This window comes from Takifugu flavidus, chromosome 12, assembly GCF_003711565.1.
Source record: "Takifugu flavidus isolate HTHZ2018 chromosome 12, ASM371156v2, whole genome shotgun sequence".
NCBI classification, from domain to species: domain Eukaryota; kingdom Metazoa; phylum Chordata; class Actinopteri; order Tetraodontiformes; family Tetraodontidae; genus Takifugu; species Takifugu flavidus.
Window position 1 is genome coordinate 8,655,844 of NC_079531.1, and position 20,664 is coordinate 8,676,507.

Genomic DNA, 20,664 nt, shown 5'->3' on the forward strand with positions numbered 1-20,664 from the left:
ATGCAGTTTTTCTGCCTTTATTATATTGCAAACATCCATGGGTATATTGTTTACAATTTGCTGACTGAAGAATGAAACATAAGGGTGAAAAACATTGTAAGATTTCCTGTGAGAGCTTGTGCTGTGTGAAGCCCTGTGGACAGATTAAGGACTACAAACCCCTGATCTGGAAAGAAAAGGACGACGGACAGAAAACTCTTCTGTCAGTGTCTCCACACACCAGAACAGAGCGGCACAGGGATGATTTCAGAACTTTCCTTCAATGGAACTCACGTTTTTGCTTCTTACAAACACACCATCCCGTCCTTGCTTATCCACCTTCCCTGACTAAAAGCAAGGAAACATTTTTGTTTGGATTTTCTGGAGGTTACAGCTTAATTTTCGATCACAGTGTTGGCTCATAAGAGATTTGTTCTACAAAATGAGTCTGCACCAATAAATGCCTCTATTTATTTATTTTACTTCAGCTTAAATATATATCACTGGCATCTTTACAATCAATGCTTAGTAACTCAGTTGAGAAAATTGTTTTTTGGTTGTTTTTTTTGTTTTGTTTTTTAAAAAAAGGTGGGGGCATAGACACATTGATTATGTCCCTGAACGGACTTTCAAGTCAGCCAGAATCCTGATTTAGAAAAAAACCAAAAAAAACCAAAAAAACTAAAGGACATATACCAATCTCAGCTGACCAAACCAGAAAAAATGTCCTTAAAGATTTTAAGGGTTTTTCCGTTGCAGAGTTGATGCATTCACAGTGATGACATTTAACTGCTGTGTGCACTCAGGCTGCAAACTCAGGATTTATCTGTGTATTACAATCCATTTAATCCTGGCCTGAATAATTTCTGGGTATTGTGTATTGAATTTGCACACATGCACTTTAAAAATGCAGTCTCAAGCATTTTTGAATATGGGGGATTTTCCAAAAGCAAAATACCTACATTTGTGATCAGGACTGAACATTTTTGCTAAACCTGGGTAGTCCTACGTAATCTCCCTGCAAATTCACGTGTTGATTTTACACACTTGAAACCGTTGTATTTTGTGAGTGCTTGACAGATTTAAGAGCTTTAAAACCTCCCTCTGGCAAGTCATTTATGCAGAATTTACAATTTTGGTTTGGCATAGGCACAGATTTCATGAAAACATGGTGGGAGGCTTGATAGCAGCCAATGGATGTGCAACTACAGTATTAACTGCCATTCTAGTACAATATGACTTTTTGCCTCATTATCGTCCAAAACAGTCAAATCAGATCTTATAGGAAGGTTAAGTTCTGAATGTTTCCACAGCGCCGCATTAACAGACCACATTAGCAGGAACAGGAAACAAAACAGGGCAAAGAGGATAAAATGACCAGTTAAGCAGTTGAATACTTTATTAGCCCAAAAAATTGCATTGGAATGAAAAGGCTAATCAGAAATGATAACTATGCATTATCAATATCAAATTTACCTCTCTGATCATCATTAAAGGACCAAAGATGAAATGAAAACAGGGGTGTGCAAGATTCATGTATCACTTTGCTGGCTACAGGTGGCAGCAAGATGCCTCCCCTCTTTTGTCTTTCAAGGGCAGTGGAATGGTTTTTCCTACAAGATGAACTGGTTCTCTTCTTTCCCAGTCTTACGGCAAATCTTCCTGCATTACAGTTTTAGGAATTTGTACACGCGCACATCATCTGTGGGGTTTGTCTGTCAAGGTCCTGATTGATCAAGCAGGAGCATTTTCGCCCATGGCTGAAGCTGGACCCACATCTGCCTCCACCTCCACAAAACAGCACCATCAGCTCAGCTAGCACATTTGCTGCTAGCATGTCCAAAATTGAGCTTAACCATCACCGTGTTCATTCTTTACTGTGACAATACAAAACTGCTGCTGCTTCTGATAACTAGGGAAATGTACATTTTATATTTTCACAGAAAACTTTTTTCTGAATCCACCATTCTATGAAGCACCAACAAATTGCAACCCTAAGAAATTAGAGATCTTTGCACATCCCAAATCAAACCTTGGGGGCTCACTTTGACTCCTCGTCATGCCTTTACATTATGTCTCCAGCATACATGGCTTGTGTTTCTGATCTTCATTGGTGCCTGGTCAGGAAACATCCTACAAACTGTCTGCTAGAGGGACACAACCATTAACAAATCCAGGGACTACGATTACAATAAGTGTAATCCCAGAACTCGGCCTGGGTGTCACGCTAACTCAGGACTCTGACAGCCAGCACTAAAAACTCCTTAAATGTTAAAGTCTTGTCTGCAGGGTTCTTATCTAAAGCCCAGAAATGGATCATGTGCTAGTTTGACAAGCGTACAAAGCTGTTTAATCCCCCAAAGGTCCAAAGACAAGTCTGAAACATTTGTATATACAGCCAGTAAAATATTACCTAGTTCCACATGAAGAGAAAAGGGTACGCACACTTGAGAAGTGATGTTATAAAGCTACAGATTACTTTAATAACAAAGCCCCACAGACAGTCCTACCTTATAGCATCGTCATATATGCTTCTCCTGCCGTAGTTCTCAAAAGTATCACCACGCTAGGCACCAACAGACTACGACAGTGAAGGAGAAATAACAAAAAAAATTCTACATAAAAAAATAGACAAATTAAATCTTACACATGAAGACACTGTCATTTCTTAAATTATCAGTTTTTAGTGCCCTACATTTTACACCCAGTCAAAAGCGTCTGCCTTCAGATGGTCCATAAGGCTGTGTGAGACAGACAGCCCTGTAGTAAAACCTATGATACTTCTAGACATTATGCAAATTTACAGTATACAATTTGGATTACCATGCAAGAATACTCTTTTTTTGTGTAACATTTAATAGCTCAATCTACATCCGGGAATAATTTACATAGAAGGACAATAGTTATTGGACCAGAGAGAGCAACGGTTAAATAACCATGGTGGTAAGTGCAGCTGAATGATGATGAAGTGTAGGTGAGATCGAGTTTAGGTTAGATGAGGGCAGGGGAGATCAGAAGAGATGGCATGGCAGGAAGAGAGGTGGGATCCAGAGGAGCGCCTGCATAATTGGGGTCGTGGTTCGATTCTCCGAGGTCCAAATCAACGGCACTCCCACACTTTAACTGTTTGATCTACGCTTCCGGTGACCACGTAGGGCGCAGTCTTGTGAAAATCTGCAGGAGACACAACAGCTCATCAGAAAAACACCAAGGAAAGGAAGATATGGTATAGACAAGCATTTATAAATAATAAATCATTTTTACTATTATTGTTATCAACCATTTATTCAAAGTCATTTGAGTGCATGAGGGTTGAGGGAGGTGACTTGCTGAATATATTTTGTCTAATATTAACATTTAACAACACATTTGCATTTGGAATTACAAACTACAACTGAAACGAATCGGAGGGGCAACATATCAGTACAAGCTGCATATTGGATCCTTGGCTATGCATCATACCAGATGATGCTTCATTACTCTGAACAGTCAGGTTAGTCGACAAACAAATCTTTTCCCTCTAAAATGATTTAACAGAGCAATGACAGGCGGACAAAGGTAACACGGTAACTAGTCATGAGACTGATCCACAGCAGAACTCAACCATATCTTTAAAAAGTCCTTCACATTTTTTCCAAATAAAGAATACCTCTGTTATCCCCTCAAATGATCCTCAAACAGAGGTGCTTTGTCTTCTCTACAATGCTCAAAAATTTATCACATCAATAGCTCGCGGTGAGATCCTTTAGCTGGAGCGGGATTTAAGCGGGCTGGGTTTTCAAACGGCTTGCCAAGGAAAAGTTGGCGGAAGAGCTCCTCAAGAGAGTTCCTGAGCCTTGATCTACTGAAAAGCTGCAGATACGAGGAGGGGGAGGTGGGAAAATCCTCGAGCGCATGTCTACCTCTTAAATCCCAGCTGCCAGCAACCCTGAGGACACTCTGCTCGCAGCCGTTGGACAAACCGGATTTCTCTACAATTATTTAACCCTTGGCTAAAGCAGATCAGTGTGAAGCAATGTCCGTCGTCCAACGTGGAGCACAAGCTGTTAGCTGGCTCTCAACAACCTACCCGATCAAACAATAATTAGGATTAGGAGGGGCTGCTTACCCAGAGAGGTAACAAAGTGTTCGTGGGCACACAGGGTTTTCATGCAACGCTTGTTCTTGTAATCCCAGATCCTTAAGGTCTTATCATCTGCACATGTCACAATAAACCTGCCGCCAGGGTGGAACAGGACACCCCTTACCCAATTGTCATGGCCAACCTGTGAAACAAACACATATTGAGACTCAAATAGCAAAGCGATCGTTCTTCCCAATGAAGCTGAAAGACACGTTAAAGAAATGCATATTGTGTGTAAATGTGACAGCTCTAGGACAATCCTCACCAGTGTCATAAGGCACATCCCAGTGCTAACATCCCACATCTTGATAGTTTTGTCTCTGGAGCCAGAGAGGAGGAAGGGGCCTGGTTTACCACTCTTCTTGCTCTAAAAAGAAGTGTTAAAAACAATGAAACTAAACACACCAAACTCGATTAATGGTAGATCTCATGAAAAGTTCTTGCTAGGCATCACTTGCACGAGTAGCCTTTTTGTCTACATCAATAGCACCGCCTTAAAAACTGATTTTAATGGAACACTATTAAAAAGGTTGTTGAAGTTAAAAATATTGGTGGCCATCATTATGTACCAGAAACATCTACCTATAAAATCACAATCATTTTCAACAAGAGGTCTGCAATAAAAGATGCAGTAAAAAACACAAGTTGCCACCGTTTACTGGTTATATTGGGACAACTGCTGCAGGGAGCAATTATTGCTTTAATTTGACAAGGCTACAATTGAATACACATGAGATCACAAGGCATGAAGGAGGGCGTTTGGGCTGACTTGAAGTCATGCTGATATTCCATCTGTGAACTCCTGTGCACAAACTCTTCCGTTCAAGATTTGCTCACATGGTCTGCGTTATGACGTACAAAAATGGGACATGCATGTCGCCACGGACACGCATGTCCAGAAGGAAGCTTTGTTCGCCAGGTACATTAGCGTGACTTTCCCATTTATTCTACTTTCCCGCAAGTACACAGCTCATCTCTGTCACATTAAGCAGCACACTGTGGCAAACGCAGCTGTTAGGTGAATAATTTATTCAGGATTTAGATGATAAATTACTGGTCATCCCTTTCATGCAGTTTTAGTCGTAGCACAGAGCTGGGCACAAACAAAAGCACTGCCACAGTCCGAAGGGTTACCTCAAAGCCTGTGGCCTCTAGGATGGTGGGATGAGCACTCTCTGGTGCCCAGGAAATGCACTCCACCACATGTTCGTGTTCCCGAAGCTCAGCTTTGCACTCTTTGGAAGCCACAACCCACACTCGCACAGTCTGGTCATTGGAGCAACTGGCAATAAGTGTGCCGTCCTGGTTGGGCCGCACCATGCGGACCCACTCCCTGTGGCCTGTGAAGGTCTTCACACAGTAGCTGATGCAGAGAATACAAGAGATGAGTTATTGTATTAAACATGAACCCAAGGTTTGTAGCTTTAAAAGGAGTCCATACCCAGTTGCCACTTCCCACATTTTCATGGTTTTGTCCCTTGAAGCAGAAATAATGTGATCTCCATTTGGCATGATGGCAACAGATGAAACATTGTGGTCATGTCCTGGGGGGTAAAAAACGGAAAAAAAAAAAATAAATACACCATGACCTCAGTAATAACGATCCATCACAAGACAACACAAACCAGGGGAACATTTAAAGTGTTCAGATTTCTGAACACATCTGAACTCTAAATTGTTCAGATCTCTTCAGACCATGCAACAATTCTGTGTGGTCATCCACTATCCCAATCCACATTCAACGCCCAACAGGGCAAAAAACAATGGAGTCCTACACAATTTGACAATTAAACGGCAAGATGGCACCCAATCTGCTGTTGATCCACACAGAATGAGAAATGCTTGATTACCTAAAGGCTGGTCCATTATTAAACTGCTAAATAGACACAACATTAAGTATACCATCAAGAGCCAGTTTAAATCTGCTTGGGTGTTTCTGCACATAACAGACAGACATAATGGTCGGCAGCTTTTAAGAAAAATGCCTTACAGTGCAGAGGAGGATATTGTTTCAATAGAAATTAATCTTTTTCCATCAGTTGGTCTTTGTTTTAATAGCAAAATTTGACTAAAGCCAACATAGAAGTAAAATTTAAGCAAGAAAAAGATCAAACTAATTCTTTTAGCTGTACAAATCCAGCTTCAAGTAAAGGAATGCATTTTTCACAGACAGTCAGACAGTGATGGGATCTTGCGAGGAGGCCACAACAAATAGCTGTTACGTTAATTTCCACTACAGCCACTCAAACACTCTTCTGTATGTGCACAAAAGAACTTTGTTAATTTAGTAAAAGAGAAAGAAATTGACCGCTTAAAGAAAATGAAACCATGATTATAGGAACTAGAAGTAGAATGTTGAGGCAGATTGTGGCCCAACAGCTGCGTACATGTGGAGAATTGGTGATGATGAAAAAGAGAGGGACTATGCCTACCATGCATGGTTCGAATGCACTCAAAGCTTTGGAAATCCCACAGCTTGATGGTCATGTCTGCAGAGCACGATGCTAGTAGTTTGCCAGTTAGATCAAAAGAGATGTCCTGAACAGAGTCTGTGTGGCCCTTCAGCGTGCGTTCAAAGTCTCCCGTTTCATAGTCCCAGACCTGATCAAAAACAATGACTTTAATATCTTCCAAAGCATTTTGATACTCTTAATTACAACCACAACAGAAAAGAGTTGGCCAGTTCCATGTTAATGTCAATGAGATTATGAAAAAACAAAGTGATTAAACTCTTTCATTAATTTCTAAAACAACTGAAGCAAAATAATGGGGCAGTTGTAACAGTCATGACAGTGATCATGTTCTATCCAGCATCTTTGTCAGCTTATACTTAAAATTGCCCTCAGAATAAGAGAAAGCTGCAGTAGTTTGTAATACAATATAAATGACTGAGCGATTATAATTTTGACTCAACGCGACACACATAGATACATGAATGGTATGTGAGAGGAAAGGCAAGCTTCAAAAATGATGTAAAAGTGGGAAGAATAATCCAAAACACCAGAGGTGTAATAGAATCAATGCTAATTTAAATATCCTCCCCATGAATAACAATACAAGTTGCATGGTGCTTGCATCGTGAAATGGCTGAAGGACATTATTTCCCCCGACCAAAGTAGATTCTGACTGCCTCTCTGAGGGTCACTGTAGGACCGAGTGTAGTACCGGTACTAATACTTTAGTAGTAGTAATGTTGGTGGGCCTTTTACGCATGACACACCCTTCTGTTTGGCTATCCCAAGCAACAGGCCTATTAAAACAACCATATTTGCATACAATTCATGACTTCTATTTTCTATAAATCATTCCCACCAGCCAGCAGCACTGACCTTTATTGTTGCATCCTCGGAAGCTGAAACCATTACACTGAAGACTGGGTGGAAGATGACATGTGTGACTGGACTACGGTGGCCGCTCAATGCATACCGTTCAGGTGGGCGTGGGATCCACTCTTTAGGATCTCGTTTCTGACTAACGGGCCCACCGAGGGTGATCTCCTCTTTAGCTTCATTTAGTTTAGATTCAAGTTCCATTACCTGCCGTAGACATTAAGGTTGGGACAAATCATGTGGAAAGTGCAAAAGGGACTAAATATAAATAAACACATGATATTTGCATGAGGAGAAAAGACAAACCTTTTTTTGTAACCTGATGACTGAAGTCCATTTCTTTTCCAAAAGACCAGCATACTTTTTATCCAATTCTTCATTCTGATGAAAAAACACAAGTTTATTTAAAAATAGTGAGGAGTGAAGTCAAAAGCCACTAAAAGGCACTACACCCCCACACTCCCCTCCCGTGTGTGTGTGTGTGTGTGTGTGTGTGTGTGTGTGTGTGTGTGTGTGTGTGTGTGTGTGTGTGTGTGTGTGTGTGTGTGTGTGTGTGCAGGCGCATGTAGGGGGAGGGAATGAGCTACACACCTCTTACAGGCCAGCAGACCTAGTGTACTGTACCTAATGCTGCTCACACAGGCTAATCTCCTGCAGACAAGAAAGGCTTAGGCAGCTTACTGCCACACACCCAGAAGCTGAGGCAGCAGGGAAGTTAACTTGTGGCAGCCATGGCAAACAAAAGCCCGACTCCACCTGCATGTTAATGCCACAGGTTAGCCAGTTCCTTTATTTGGCAGGTTTCACTGCTTAAACAGGGCTTTTCCTATCAGTAAAGAAAACATGGTAGCATGCTTATAATTGCTTAATGTAAACCATATGTAAAATGAGTTAATACTGAATTCCTTTCTAATAATTCAAATGTATTTACTATATATAGACTGAATAAAAAGCCTTTTTCAGTGTTTCCACGTGTGCGTGTACACATTAGAAATTGTTACTATGTTTGAGTGCCTTGAAGCTGTTGCCACTGACGCACATAAAAGCCACAATGAAGAACAATCACAAGTGTTAGCAACACCAATTTTATCCCTCACTAACAATTGTGCTAACAATCAAAAATTAAGTAAAAATCAAGGCAAATTGTTTGCATCTCTTTGACTAATTGTGTGCAGATGTAAGCACACACCCAAAATTTCACAGCTAGCTCCTCAGACTGGAAATACAGGTGTGGAGACAAAGCGTGGCCAGCGGTTCTGGTGAAAATGTCTGAATGACAAGCTGTCATCCCTTAAATATAAAAGACAAAGACCAAATTTGCAGTCATCCAGAGACAATGAGACAAAACATTTGAAGAGAGCTGGGCACCCCACATTCACAAGTCTGCCACCATGGAATCTACCATCTGCCGGGGTATTGCTCATTACTCCAACACAAAGAAGACCACATGTACATGCCAGACATGCAGCCACTAACTCTCTGAACCACCGAGTTGTGATGCATGCCTGTTTCAGTGCAGGAATGGCTTTTATTTATGTGTTGATGAAGTCAGACTGAAGTGATCTATATTATTTTATACCACATCCTTAAAGTTCTGCTACATAAAACAAGACTGCAAGTTGTAAATCTCACAATGAGGCTCTCAAAAACTATATTTTAACTGGAACCTCTGACGGTTGAGCACAAGAGGTGAAGCCTGATGGGAAAATATTTCCCCTTTCTTTGCTATTCATCTATTATTCAGTCTGTTTCAATTGGGCTTCCAGAGATGAAATGTTTGGAAAATGAATTTATTGAGAAACAGAAGGAGGTGGGAAGTCGTGTGAAAAGAGTGGAGGAGTGTTTTAGAGAAAGAGTAAAAGAGTAAAAAGAACCTCAATTTAAACAGAGAGGATTGCAGGAAAAAATAGGACTTGGTATTAATATCACTTCCCAGACTATTTTGAAGGAATAAAACATTGAAACCACTGTAATACCCATGTTTTGTGTAAAAAAACAAAACAAAAAAACCCAGCATAGTCTCTCTAGTTTAGTCTAGTAGGTCAGAAGTGTGGTGACACCAAACAGAAAACACTAATAAGTAAAATGACATAGATGCGCTGCAATTTGATTGAATTTAGTTACAACAAATCCAGAAAATAAAAGCGTACATCAGAGTAACATAATATTCCCAGTGAATTCCTCAAGATTACCCAACATATAATGCAGAATACACCTCTGAAATGGCAGACCACACCAACTCAGTGCAGGTGCTAGAGATTATACTCATGATTGTGCTTACAATCAAAAATTAAGTAAAAATCAAGGGAAATTGTTTGCATCTCTTTGACTAATGGGGTGCAGATGTAAGCACACACCCCAAATTTACTCACATTATCCAATTCAGCCTCCTTCTTGAAAGTGGAATATGCCTCTTCATATCCATTGGAACGTAGATAATCAGCTATCGCCCGATTTCTAAAACAGAGATAGAAGATAAATGATTAGTTATAATTACATCATACAGGTCGACAAGCTTGCCACGAGATACAATGTGGGCACAATTAAAAATATAACAATGACCAAAATCTGCACATACAGGAGGGAAAAAAACACAGTTTATTATTGGGAATAAGAACCAGATCCTGAACTTGTCTATGCACACAAAACCAGGTCATTTTTTATCTGTCAACTGGTAAAGGAAGACCTCTTATGGTGCGGCAATATTGGAAAGCAGAGCCAATGCCTAAAGTTTAAAAGACCTGATCATTGTTTTGAGTTATTGTCACGCTACACACCATCACATTGGTTCTGAATTGAAACAGTTAGTAGTGGCTAAAGTGTAAATGCTCCTTTTATTTGTAGGGCTTTTATAAAAAAGCATGATGTTAAGGGTAATAATTGACTCCCACTTAGAGCATTGGCTTTTTATGAAAGACTAAATGAATTTTTCAGCCACCAGAACAAAGATGGCAGGAAATTCCCCTTAAAACAGCAATAAAAGACACATCCCTGTTTGCATACAACAAACACCAGCATCTATGCATGGAGAACCAGCCCAAGCTGTCAGGCAGATTTCACCGAGGTGCCAGGATGAAAAGGGTGGAGGGGTCCAATCTGTCAGCCTCGCCTCTGTGCCCCCCCGTGCCCTCCTGGCCAGCACCGAGCACAGAAACATTCCCTTCTGCCCACCTGAATCCCCATGACAACAGGAACAGACCTCATTACTACTCAAGGTTAGCAGGAGGTTACCTACTCTTGACAACCGACTTGCTGCAGAAATATAAAAACTGAAATGAGGATTTTAGATGAAAACCAGAGCAGATCCAAGAAAAGGTGGGTTGAAAGGGGGCAATCATTTTCTACTTTTGTCAATACAGATTTGCTTTGCTTTTGTAGAGTGCATAGACAAATATGCACCGAGCCATTTGTTATTGATTGAACAGAAAATGCATAATGCACAAACCAACTAGTACGATGCTCAACCACATGAAAAGGAAGAGAGTGGAAAGACCAGGCAAAGCTGGCAAACCAGCTGGTTTCCATGGTTACTTGCAGGCCATATCCAACCGATGTGATGGGGAGACAGAAAAAGGGTTGGGCACCAAAAAAGGACAAGGAGACATTAGAAGTCTAAATTTACATTTAAAACATGTCCAAAACAGCCGATGCTAGCCGTGAGTGTACGAAGCACAAATCCGTGACTTCCTTATCCTCAAACTTGTGCCAAGAACTCACATGATTTGTGCCAAAGTCTGATTAAAACGGCAAAATGAGCACTCCAGGAATGACAGGAACAAAGCAGCCTGCGCTGTGCACAGAGGAAATGACCTCATCAAGGGGCGAGCAGCCACCCAGCTCGTCTGAGATTGATGTCACGAGATGAAACAAATGATAAAAGCGTGATGCGTCCCATTGAATAAAACATGGAACTGCGTTGAGCTGTTTGAACTTTGCTGCCTAGCAAAGTCTGTGACCAAACAGGCTAAGCTGTACCTGGTAGTGACTGAGCTGTTCTGTTTCAGTGGTTATTGGATTATGATCTAATATAAAGCATTTGTCCTGCTTTAGCAACGCTAAGGGTGCAGTATTGCTGCAAAATACATGTCAGTCATAGCTGGATTGAACTCATTCTATTGGTAATGTCATCCTTTTTCACACCGCGGAGCTGAACTTAGCATTGCTGCGAGCGGCACAATAGTGATGGGACGTAACTGAGCAAAACAAGATGAAGCAGTAACATGGGAGAGGCTGATGCGACGCCATTGCGTCTAAAAACATCAGTCTGAGACCATTTCATTCTTAGCACACAAAAAAAGAGAACATGCAGAATTTGCCGAACTTGCTTGACCCAATAATTACATTACCACAATAACAATAATATCCAGTTTAATTTTTTCATCATAAAGTTGAGTGCCACGACAAGCTGTACCTTGTTAAAGTCAGTTTTATCCATTTCAAATCACTGAATTCCTGCTATGCAATTTGTTATGTCACCAGAACTACTGCTGGAAGAAAAAACAGCAGATCACATGAACCATCTTGTAGCATTAAACAGAGGAAACTGAAGGAGAGGGTTCAAAAGCATAGGCCCATCTGCACATGGGTGCCTCCAGGTCTTTCAGGGGAGCAGAGAGTTTGTGTTCTCAATCTATTTTTACCACCCACCAGAGGGCACGAGTCCCCTGACCCTGCAAAGAACAACAAACGAGCTTTTCATTGGCCGTTATGAAGATGCTGCCCGATCACAACAGCTGACTGCAGTGCTGACAAAACAGAAAAGTTCCGAGCACAAAGAATAAGAGATTATTTCCCTTTGAGTATATTTCTGTGAGAAATAAAATGTTTTTTTTTTTTTTGGTCTTTCTGGAAACAGCTTTTCCTTGTTCGACAAATCTAAATGTAAACTTTATCAAACAGAGATAAAGTTGTGGATACAAGTTATTTGAGAGCTTTTGAAATTTGATGATGCCTAAATGAAGAAGGAACAAAATCTGTAATGCAGGGGCCCCAACAGAAAAATGACGAGGAAGACGGGTCTTTCACGGGGAAACTTTAGAGCTGGGCAAGTTCGCATCTCCACAATGAAAAGGCAACAAAGACTTCAATCTGACCAAAATCTCCAACGGCCCTTAAGCTTTCTGACAGCAGTGAGTGCAGGGATTGTGCTATTGAGAAAAGAGGGGTGGGGGGTCCTGTGCAGCTTCCTCTGAATAGCAAATAGCTTGAAGGATTAGCATTCCAATAGATCTCTCCATATCAACAGCCTCCTCCCACTAGTCTAAAACAGAAATATGCTAGCTGAGAATGTTAAAAGACTCATTTTGGCAATACTGTTACAGTTCACGATGAAAAAGCAAGGAAGTGTGACAAAAGACAAAGACAGTTGCAAATTCCACATTTGTAATTTTAGGATTCATAGGCAGAGTGAGAAAAAAGATCACCAAATTGGTCTCTCCTTTAATGACCTTCTGGTCAAAAATCAAACACCCTGAGCTTTTTTATCTCTTCATCTGGGGTTAATTAAGGTGTTTTGCTTTGTAGAAATCTCTGGGCTTCCTGTTATTGATCCACACACAATGCCTAAGACTTCTCCAGATGCTTCCATTCTAACCAGGGAACAGTATCAAGCCCGAATCATGGTAGCATCACACCATAAAAGGATGATTACAATTCTTCTGATCAACAGACTAAATTGCTTTGCCATCAGTGACGTGTCTGTTGAGCACAGAGCTCATAGAACAGAGCCACTTACAGCTATTTATACACCTCTTTGATAGTGAAGCTGGCACACTGTCAATGGTGAAGCTTCGACAATATCTGAGCTTAAAAAGGTACGTTACACTAGCAGCAATAACATGAAAACAGAACTTAAGTAAAGTAAATTAGCACTTTGAGCTTGTCAGTTACACGGAGGTCCTTAAATATCTCTACATTTTTCAATTGAAATCAAATTATTAGACTTTAGACAAACAGGATTTTGGGGTCGATCACCATTTAGTGAGTTTTAATAAATTGATAATCATGATATGATCTTCAATGTGTCTATTTAAGTAATTTTATTTACTGTATACACTCTTGTGCTATTACCAGGTATCAAAAGTATTCTTATGCCTTTTGTCAGAATTAAAACAATTTTGGCGCCAACGCTGAGATGCAAAGGTTAAACATCAATCATTCAAGACTGGCCAGACAGAAGTTCAATTAGGGCAGAGAGAAATATATGAGATTTAATTACATTTCACTGGTTTGCTTATATTTGACAAATACAAGATTCCAACGCTGATTGCACATCCTGAAAGTACACTAATCAGGGCAACAATCCTCCACTAACCCAAACACATCCAAATGAAAATTCATTAAACAAATACACCTTGGATTGCCACTTTGTTAGCACAATAAAATATAACCTCTCAAAAATGACAAGCAACCCAAAGAACTTAAGAATAAAAATAAAAAAGAATAGAAGTAACTAATGGATTCTAAATGTGTATTACATCATTTTATTTGCTGCTATTCCTTAGCAACATCTATCCTTTTGTAGCATTCCATAGAAGTCAAAGTCTCCAAGGAAACCACAGAGGCATCCGGAATGGTATTCCCCTTTTTGACAATTATTCCAAACTACCAAGTAATTAAACCAGGTATTAACCTACATTGAATATCAAACCTTCCCATCAATAACATAATTATTACCTGTATTGCCTTGCAAAACAAGAAAAGGGGAAAATGTGTAGCCCCAAACAGCACTCAATATTAAATAAAACTGCCTTCCATCAGCATGCATGATTTTCTTCAGCTCCGATGCGGCTCAGTGAAGCCGATTGATCAAAACTGCATCATTCACTGTCGCTATAACAGCAACAGATCACATGCAAGCTTCTGGAAGAGGTGCGGGCAACTTACAGTTCATCTCGTTGCCGTTGTGACAGCACCATGGCGACAGGGCAGTGTGAGCTGGGAGGGATCCGATGGTAAAAGGTGAATCTTGTGCAGCTGCTGCGCTCTCCTCAGTAAGGAGATGAGCTGTGCTGATCCAAACAAGGTGGAGGGGCGGGAGACTCCAGTGACGGGCAGTCGTGTTTGTCCTAGCAAAAATACCGGCTGAGAGAAAGGGAACGCAGGATGTCTGCCTCCCAGACAGCCTCACTACAGGGGCGAGAGAAGTGGCGAGCAGTCACCAGTCGAATCTACACTGCATCTGGAAAAGAGGGACGGAAAATCAATGTTAAATATGTGTGACAGATAACGGGAAGACAGGGTGGTGACAGAAAAGTGTAAATGTCTGTATTGGGCTGGACACATATTTAAGGGATGAGGAATCATCCTTGCAGTTAATAAACCATTGTGTGTATCCAATCAGCCATTACACTGAAAAATCTTACATATTCCAACATTTTCCATCATAATCACAGCAAATTCTATCAGCAGGATATCTGTTCAGACTTCTACTCTATATTTGGTCAACGTTTCTCATGAATCCATTAATCACAAATGCACAGGAAAGGCCCTCACAACCATTTACATTTTATCATGCTTCTCTTACAACCTGTCTCAATGTGAGAACTCCAGTCTGGCCTAACAGCATATCCAACTGGCCCCATGCCCATAACTGTCCCACATTCTGTCAGCCAAGTATTCCCAAGTGTCTTACAATGAAGAGTAACAGGGCACTGATGGAGCGGGCTCAAGTAACGGTTGCATTCTTTCACCCCGTCTACGGCGCCACCTCGACAGTTGACTGCCATGCGTGACGGCACAACGAGATCTATGCAAGAAACACATGTGGGTGCATTCATTCTAATGTCTTGTCTAAATCCATCAGGACAGCAGACAAAATTATTAACAAAGCTGCATTTCTAGCTCTGAGCAGGTTGGGGAAAAAAATCCTCATCTTAAACTCAGATAATTGAATCGTTGGCATAAACACTTTATAGTTGAGAGAATGATACAAATATTGGCATTGTGGAATTCAGCACATGGTAGCTTCCAGGGGAAACAACCTGGGGGTCGAAACCTGTGAACTAACGGAGCTTTTTGGAAGAGAGGTAAAAATGTCTTGTGAAACAACCCGGCAGGTGACACAGGGTGCCACGCACCCAAACCCCATCAAGTCAAACTGCTGAGCGTATGTTTGTTGTGCTCAACAGCCAGACCAGAACAATATTGAACAGAGAGTAACCAACAACCAACAACTGACCTCTGGACCATGTCTCGCCCTGATGACAATTCAAATGTCTGCTTACGTAGATTATTAGAGGACACCTTGAACTTTGGAAACTGACGAAGAACTGGCAGGGTGCACATTTAATGCGGTACCAGAAGCAGTAACTAATAGCATGGATGCTAAAGACACAGAACAAATTATAGATTAACAGCTCTTGGGTTTGTTTGGGTTTGTTTTTTTTTTTTTTTTTTAAATAATCAATCTGCACAGCAGCATTAATAACCAGATCATCTACAGTTTGAGGGTAAACCTCTGCAGAATAGTTGCTGGTTAAGGCGGCAGATTATGGACTGATTTCAGTTAGAGAATCAAGGTGCTCGGAGAGAGAGGTCAGATCATAACAGGACCCAGGATGGGTTACCGGTCACAATGCACTTACAAGCCAGTGGGTTTTGGTTTAATTCACAACTCTGAGGTTGGGCAGGAAGCTTAAGATTGCAGTTATAGGAAAGTGACATGTTAGTTGATACCGTAGTGCAATACATTATGGTTACACAGTATGATAGGTTGCTTTATGATCAAAGCCCTTAGTTTGATCCTTGAAAAATAGGGGGTCCAAGCAGTATCTCTAGAAAAATTGATTCAATTTACTGGACAAATGGCGGAAATTGCGATCATTTAAAGTGTTTTTTATTTATAGAGCTCAAAATGAATGTGATCAAGGCATATCAATGTATAACCTTTTTATTGAAAAGTAGGCTATATCAAAAAATGAGGGCCGTGATTTACGCTCATTGGGCCATCATCTGGTTCCCAACATTCCACCACGCCATTACAGGGAGCGGCATTTTTAGAAGACTCATCTTATTCGCAATAGCATCCTCCCACATTCAGATTCTCTTTTAAATTCATTTGTTTGGCTAGAAAAAGGCACATAACAGCTTGCTTATACAAAGAATAGTCAGAAAAAACTGCAAGCGTACTAAAAACAGGCGAGATGTGCCATTTTCTATTTTTGTCTCAGCTCAAATGGGTCTACATGAGGCTATATGACAGCATCTTTATTTACTTTAAATTGATAGTGAACAAATTTAGACCCCATTGGCCAAACCGAAAGTTATGACACAATAAGAACTAGTAAGAAGTCGGAAACGCAACAACCTGGAATAATGTAGTTTGGGGAACCAATCCCAACTTCCCTGGACTGCATAAGGTCCTTTGATCCTGTTGCCTTTTGATCTTATTACAATGGTGGAGCTGGGGGGGGCAGGCATGCCCTGACTGTTCAGGCAGTGTCAATGGACCTTAACCAGCTGGGCTTCCCTACAGTATATTGACAATTCCCTCTCCACAAATGTCATTTGAGGCTTCAGTATTGACAAAGATGTTGGCATGTTGTAGAAAGAGGCTAATTTTCTCAATGTAAAATGTCATTGTGTCTTCCTGGGAGTTAATGGGTTCCAACTATTGTAAATATGTCACTGATGGTTACACCGATAACACAACGGTTCCATTTGCATTGTGTCCAATCCATCCTCTGCTGTCCGCCAACACAAATCGCTTCAGTGTGTACCAATATTACCACGTCATAGTGTCTCAAAAAGGTGTTATTTAAACATTTTTTCATCTATAGTTGTAAAATGATACAAATGCTTTCCCCTATTTTGCATAATTCCAGAAGCGCACAGTTGTAACATGGGATTTTTTTTATATATACACAGTATATTTTAAACATTTACCGGATGTTTCCTCTTCCCACCTTACTTCCTGTCCCACACACGATGCACTTTGCAGGACTTGTGCGCCACAATCAGCAAAAATAGAAGTCTTGCGTATTTTTGCGGAAGGCTCCAGAATATCGGAGATGTGGCAAAGTCGGAGCGCACCAGATCTACAGCTTGTGTACACACACGCATATCGTTCTGGAGTGCAACACACATGCCACCGGTGTATTATCGAGGGTAACACATGCCCATTCCTCACATTGAGAGCGTGGATTTATAAAGGGGTCAATTCGTATTTCCAAATATGTTCCAAAACAAACCGATGAAAAGCCAATTAAAAACAGAGCAACCACACCCTCATTCTCCGTCAACACAATCTCCTTTTCCCCACTCAAGCCTTCAGACTGGCCAGCATGCATCTATTATTGTCATTAACAACCTGGATCAGCTAAAACAGGAGTGGCAGTGGCATAAAGCCAATAGTTTATTAACCACCATGAATAAATTCAGAAGATACTGGTTAGTTTTCAAAAACCTGACTAAATGTAGAAACTAGTCCCAAGCCAGGGTAGACTTCCTGATTTGACTTGGTTTCCATAAAGTTCCATTGATAACGTAACTTTTAAAACTCTCCACAGGTGAAGGGAACATTGAAATAGTGAATTTATACTCTCCATTTCCTTTCCAACTGTTAAGTGTGACAGAGGAGTTATGTGTAGCACCTTTGTTTTCAGGTAGTGAACACATCACTCCATTGCTGTGGTATGCAGGACAAGGAGAGAAGAAAGCAGCTGATTGGGACGATAACTCAAAAGACATGCGTGAAACTGCCTCTGCAGCTTATCAAAAAGCACACATCAGGGGGAATGCTGAAAATGCCTTTTGTGATGACTTCACCTTCATCCAAAAACCGGTAACGTCAAAGTGCTGGAATCTAGAACAACTTCATTCTCGTCTGAGGACGTCAGCTTTGCATCACCTGGGAACATTACAGAAATGGTCGTATGGCGCTCTATGTGGCAAGAAAGCCTCCAAGTTTAATACATTGTTGTTGGGATCACAACATGACACAAATATGATGGAGGCAACAGAGTGTTTTAGACTCGCGAGTTTGTCCATCTACACATCACTTCCCTGTAGGATAATCCTTTTCCTCCAGAGGTTTATGTATATAATATTCACATTAGGAATCATTCCATTGGGTTTCCTTGCCTGCAATCAATCAGACACACCTACAAAATATTTAGGCGAGAGGTCACAGCGGCACAACACATATTTGAGCCCCGCCAGCTAAAAAGTCAGTTGAACACATTGAATCATAGGTTCGCTTCACATTAAACACAACTGCTGTGGTTTTATCATGCATATTGGAACTCAGAACAATATTGGCTTTGGCATTCACTGTTGCATTTCCCAGAATATATATGCATGTATGTCGCTGTGAAACTGTCAGCAGCATGAAACATTAATGTCCACATTTTTTTATTAATTAATTAAGCAAGGAAAAATGGGAGAAAAATCACCTGTTAAAAAGGTGATTTCTGGCCTTCAGGTCACCACACGCACAAAGACAACCTTCTCTCCTCTCGCTTTTCACTGACACACGGTCAGAAATTGGCCAAAGGGAGTCAAATCAACTGAATTCGGGTTCATATTTTCCATTTAAAGCTGAAACATTTCCAGCTGTGGTCATCCTACCTGAAGAGACCACAGATGTAACTAAACAGGTTCATCAATTATCATTCTGCAGGTCGTCCTGTGTCTTTACAGCTTTGACAGTAGATTGGGAGGTGATCATGTGCTTTATAGCAGATGTTAAATCAAGGTTGTTGAGGATTGCAGGCTGGCTCGACCGATTGGATGCACATCGAGTGCGTTCCAATGTGAGCTCTCCCTGCACAATGCCGCTATATTAATTAGGCAATTCTGACATCCAAGACAATCTGGAGTCCTCGGATGGAATTCTAAAGTAATTATCTTCGACCTGCTCCACCCTGATGTTTGGATGCAAACAAAACCCATGAATAACATCGACCCTCACAGATCTGGTGCAACAAGCCAAATTACTTCAGATAATAAAGTTGCAACCATGTAGTCTGCGATGCATGGGTGTAACTTATATGCAATTCAAATGGGATAAAAACACAACAATGATGGGAACAAAAAAGCAAGGATCAATCAAGACTTGGCCAGCCTTAAAACTACATTGAGCTAGATGTCCAAGTTACCTGTTTAGCTTTGCGATAGAAGTACAGCTCCCATCGACCAAAAACGAGAGTATTTGGACTTTCCGCACCTTCCAGAGCTGCTGGTCCGTAACTTTAAAAGACCCATCCCTGTTATCACTGACTAAACTTTAAGTTAGCCCAAGTTAGCTTCCCAGCGATGCCGACAGAAAGTTAGCCTGGTCCCCATGGCTGAAACTACGCAGCGTATTCTAATCATTTCAAGTCAATAAGCTACATTGGACCGACACCTCTGCTGCTGTTGGCCCACTCTTTTAAGTGGTCGACAGGGTTTTTCGGAACCAACACTACACTGTTGAGAAGGTACCTGCTGTTCCGATGCAAAGCGGCCTATCCGCCATTTTGAGACATAAAAAGGAGGTGCAGAAATTAGAGCCACATCGTCATTTTCCCCACCTAACGCCCTGATCCTTCCACACTGACAGACCTGGCGATTGAAAACTAAACGGACTCACCCTCCAGTTGCTGCCCGTGAAGGTTGTCAGCCGTCCCCAGCCGGTAACACGACCCGACAGGGCGTGAAAATTCCGCTCCAAAATCGGATCTTGTGATGCGGAGGTAAAGTGTCCGTCTTGCTTCTCCGGCACAGCCTGCTTGTTTTCTCGTTCCCACCGCATTCGCCTTCTGTCGGGAGCGCGCACATACCGCGCGTTCACGATGCGACGACAGCGCGCACGCTCTTGACGGCAATTTTTCTGCAATTTAACTCTTAAGGCTCTCAGTGGAAATGTCAGTGTATATATTTCAGGTTTCCCAATATTAACAATCACCAAACCCAACATGTGGTCGCTTGGTGATGCATCTTATAACAGTTTAAATATTAGTTTAAGGTTAAAACAGCTCACCCTTAAATAGATCCGAAGTGTAAAACCCTGAGAAACACAATAATGGCTTTGGTCTTACGACCTTTTTCATTTGGCTTTTTATTGAACCATGAAGATCTCCACTTGGTGGAATTACAATTGCTTGTTTTAAATTGAAGTTTAAAGTTTGTTTAAACTTGTTACGACGGTGTCAGTCGTTCCAAAAACCTCAACTCTCTATCTTTGCAGTCTCGAACTTGCTTTGCACTTCTTGATATTAACTTGTACATCAAATTTGCAAACTCTGTGTGCCA

General features: G+C 41.1%; 1 protein-coding gene across 2 annotated transcripts; it reads right to left on the reverse strand.

Annotated features, from left to right (window-relative positions):
- Window position 1: 1 nt before the first annotated feature.
- On the reverse strand, window positions 2–20,179 carry pafah1b1a (platelet-activating factor acetylhydrolase 1b, regulatory subunit 1a). Of its 2 annotated transcripts, XM_057049879.1 has the most exons (11): window positions 20,003–20,179; window positions 14,317–14,611; window positions 9,804–9,888; window positions 7,738–7,812; window positions 7,432–7,638; window positions 6,535–6,703; window positions 5,544–5,646; window positions 5,237–5,465; window positions 4,368–4,469; window positions 4,088–4,244; window positions 2–3,153 (listed from the first exon to the last, which is right to left on the reverse strand). In XM_057049879.1, the coding sequence occupies exons 2-11, from the start codon at window positions 14,346–14,348 to the stop codon at window positions 3,080–3,082; spliced, it is 1,233 nt and encodes a 410-aa protein (XP_056905859.1). In that variant the 5' UTR covers window positions 14,349–14,611; window positions 20,003–20,179; the 3' UTR covers window positions 2–3,079. The 2 variants fall into 2 exon arrangements, with proteins under 2 accessions (XP_056905859.1, XP_056905860.1); XM_057049880.1 differs by lacking the exon at window positions 20,003–20,179 and having other exon boundaries at window positions 7,432–7,640; window positions 7,739–7,812; window positions 14,317–14,610.
- Window positions 20,180–20,664: the final 485 nt, after the last annotated feature.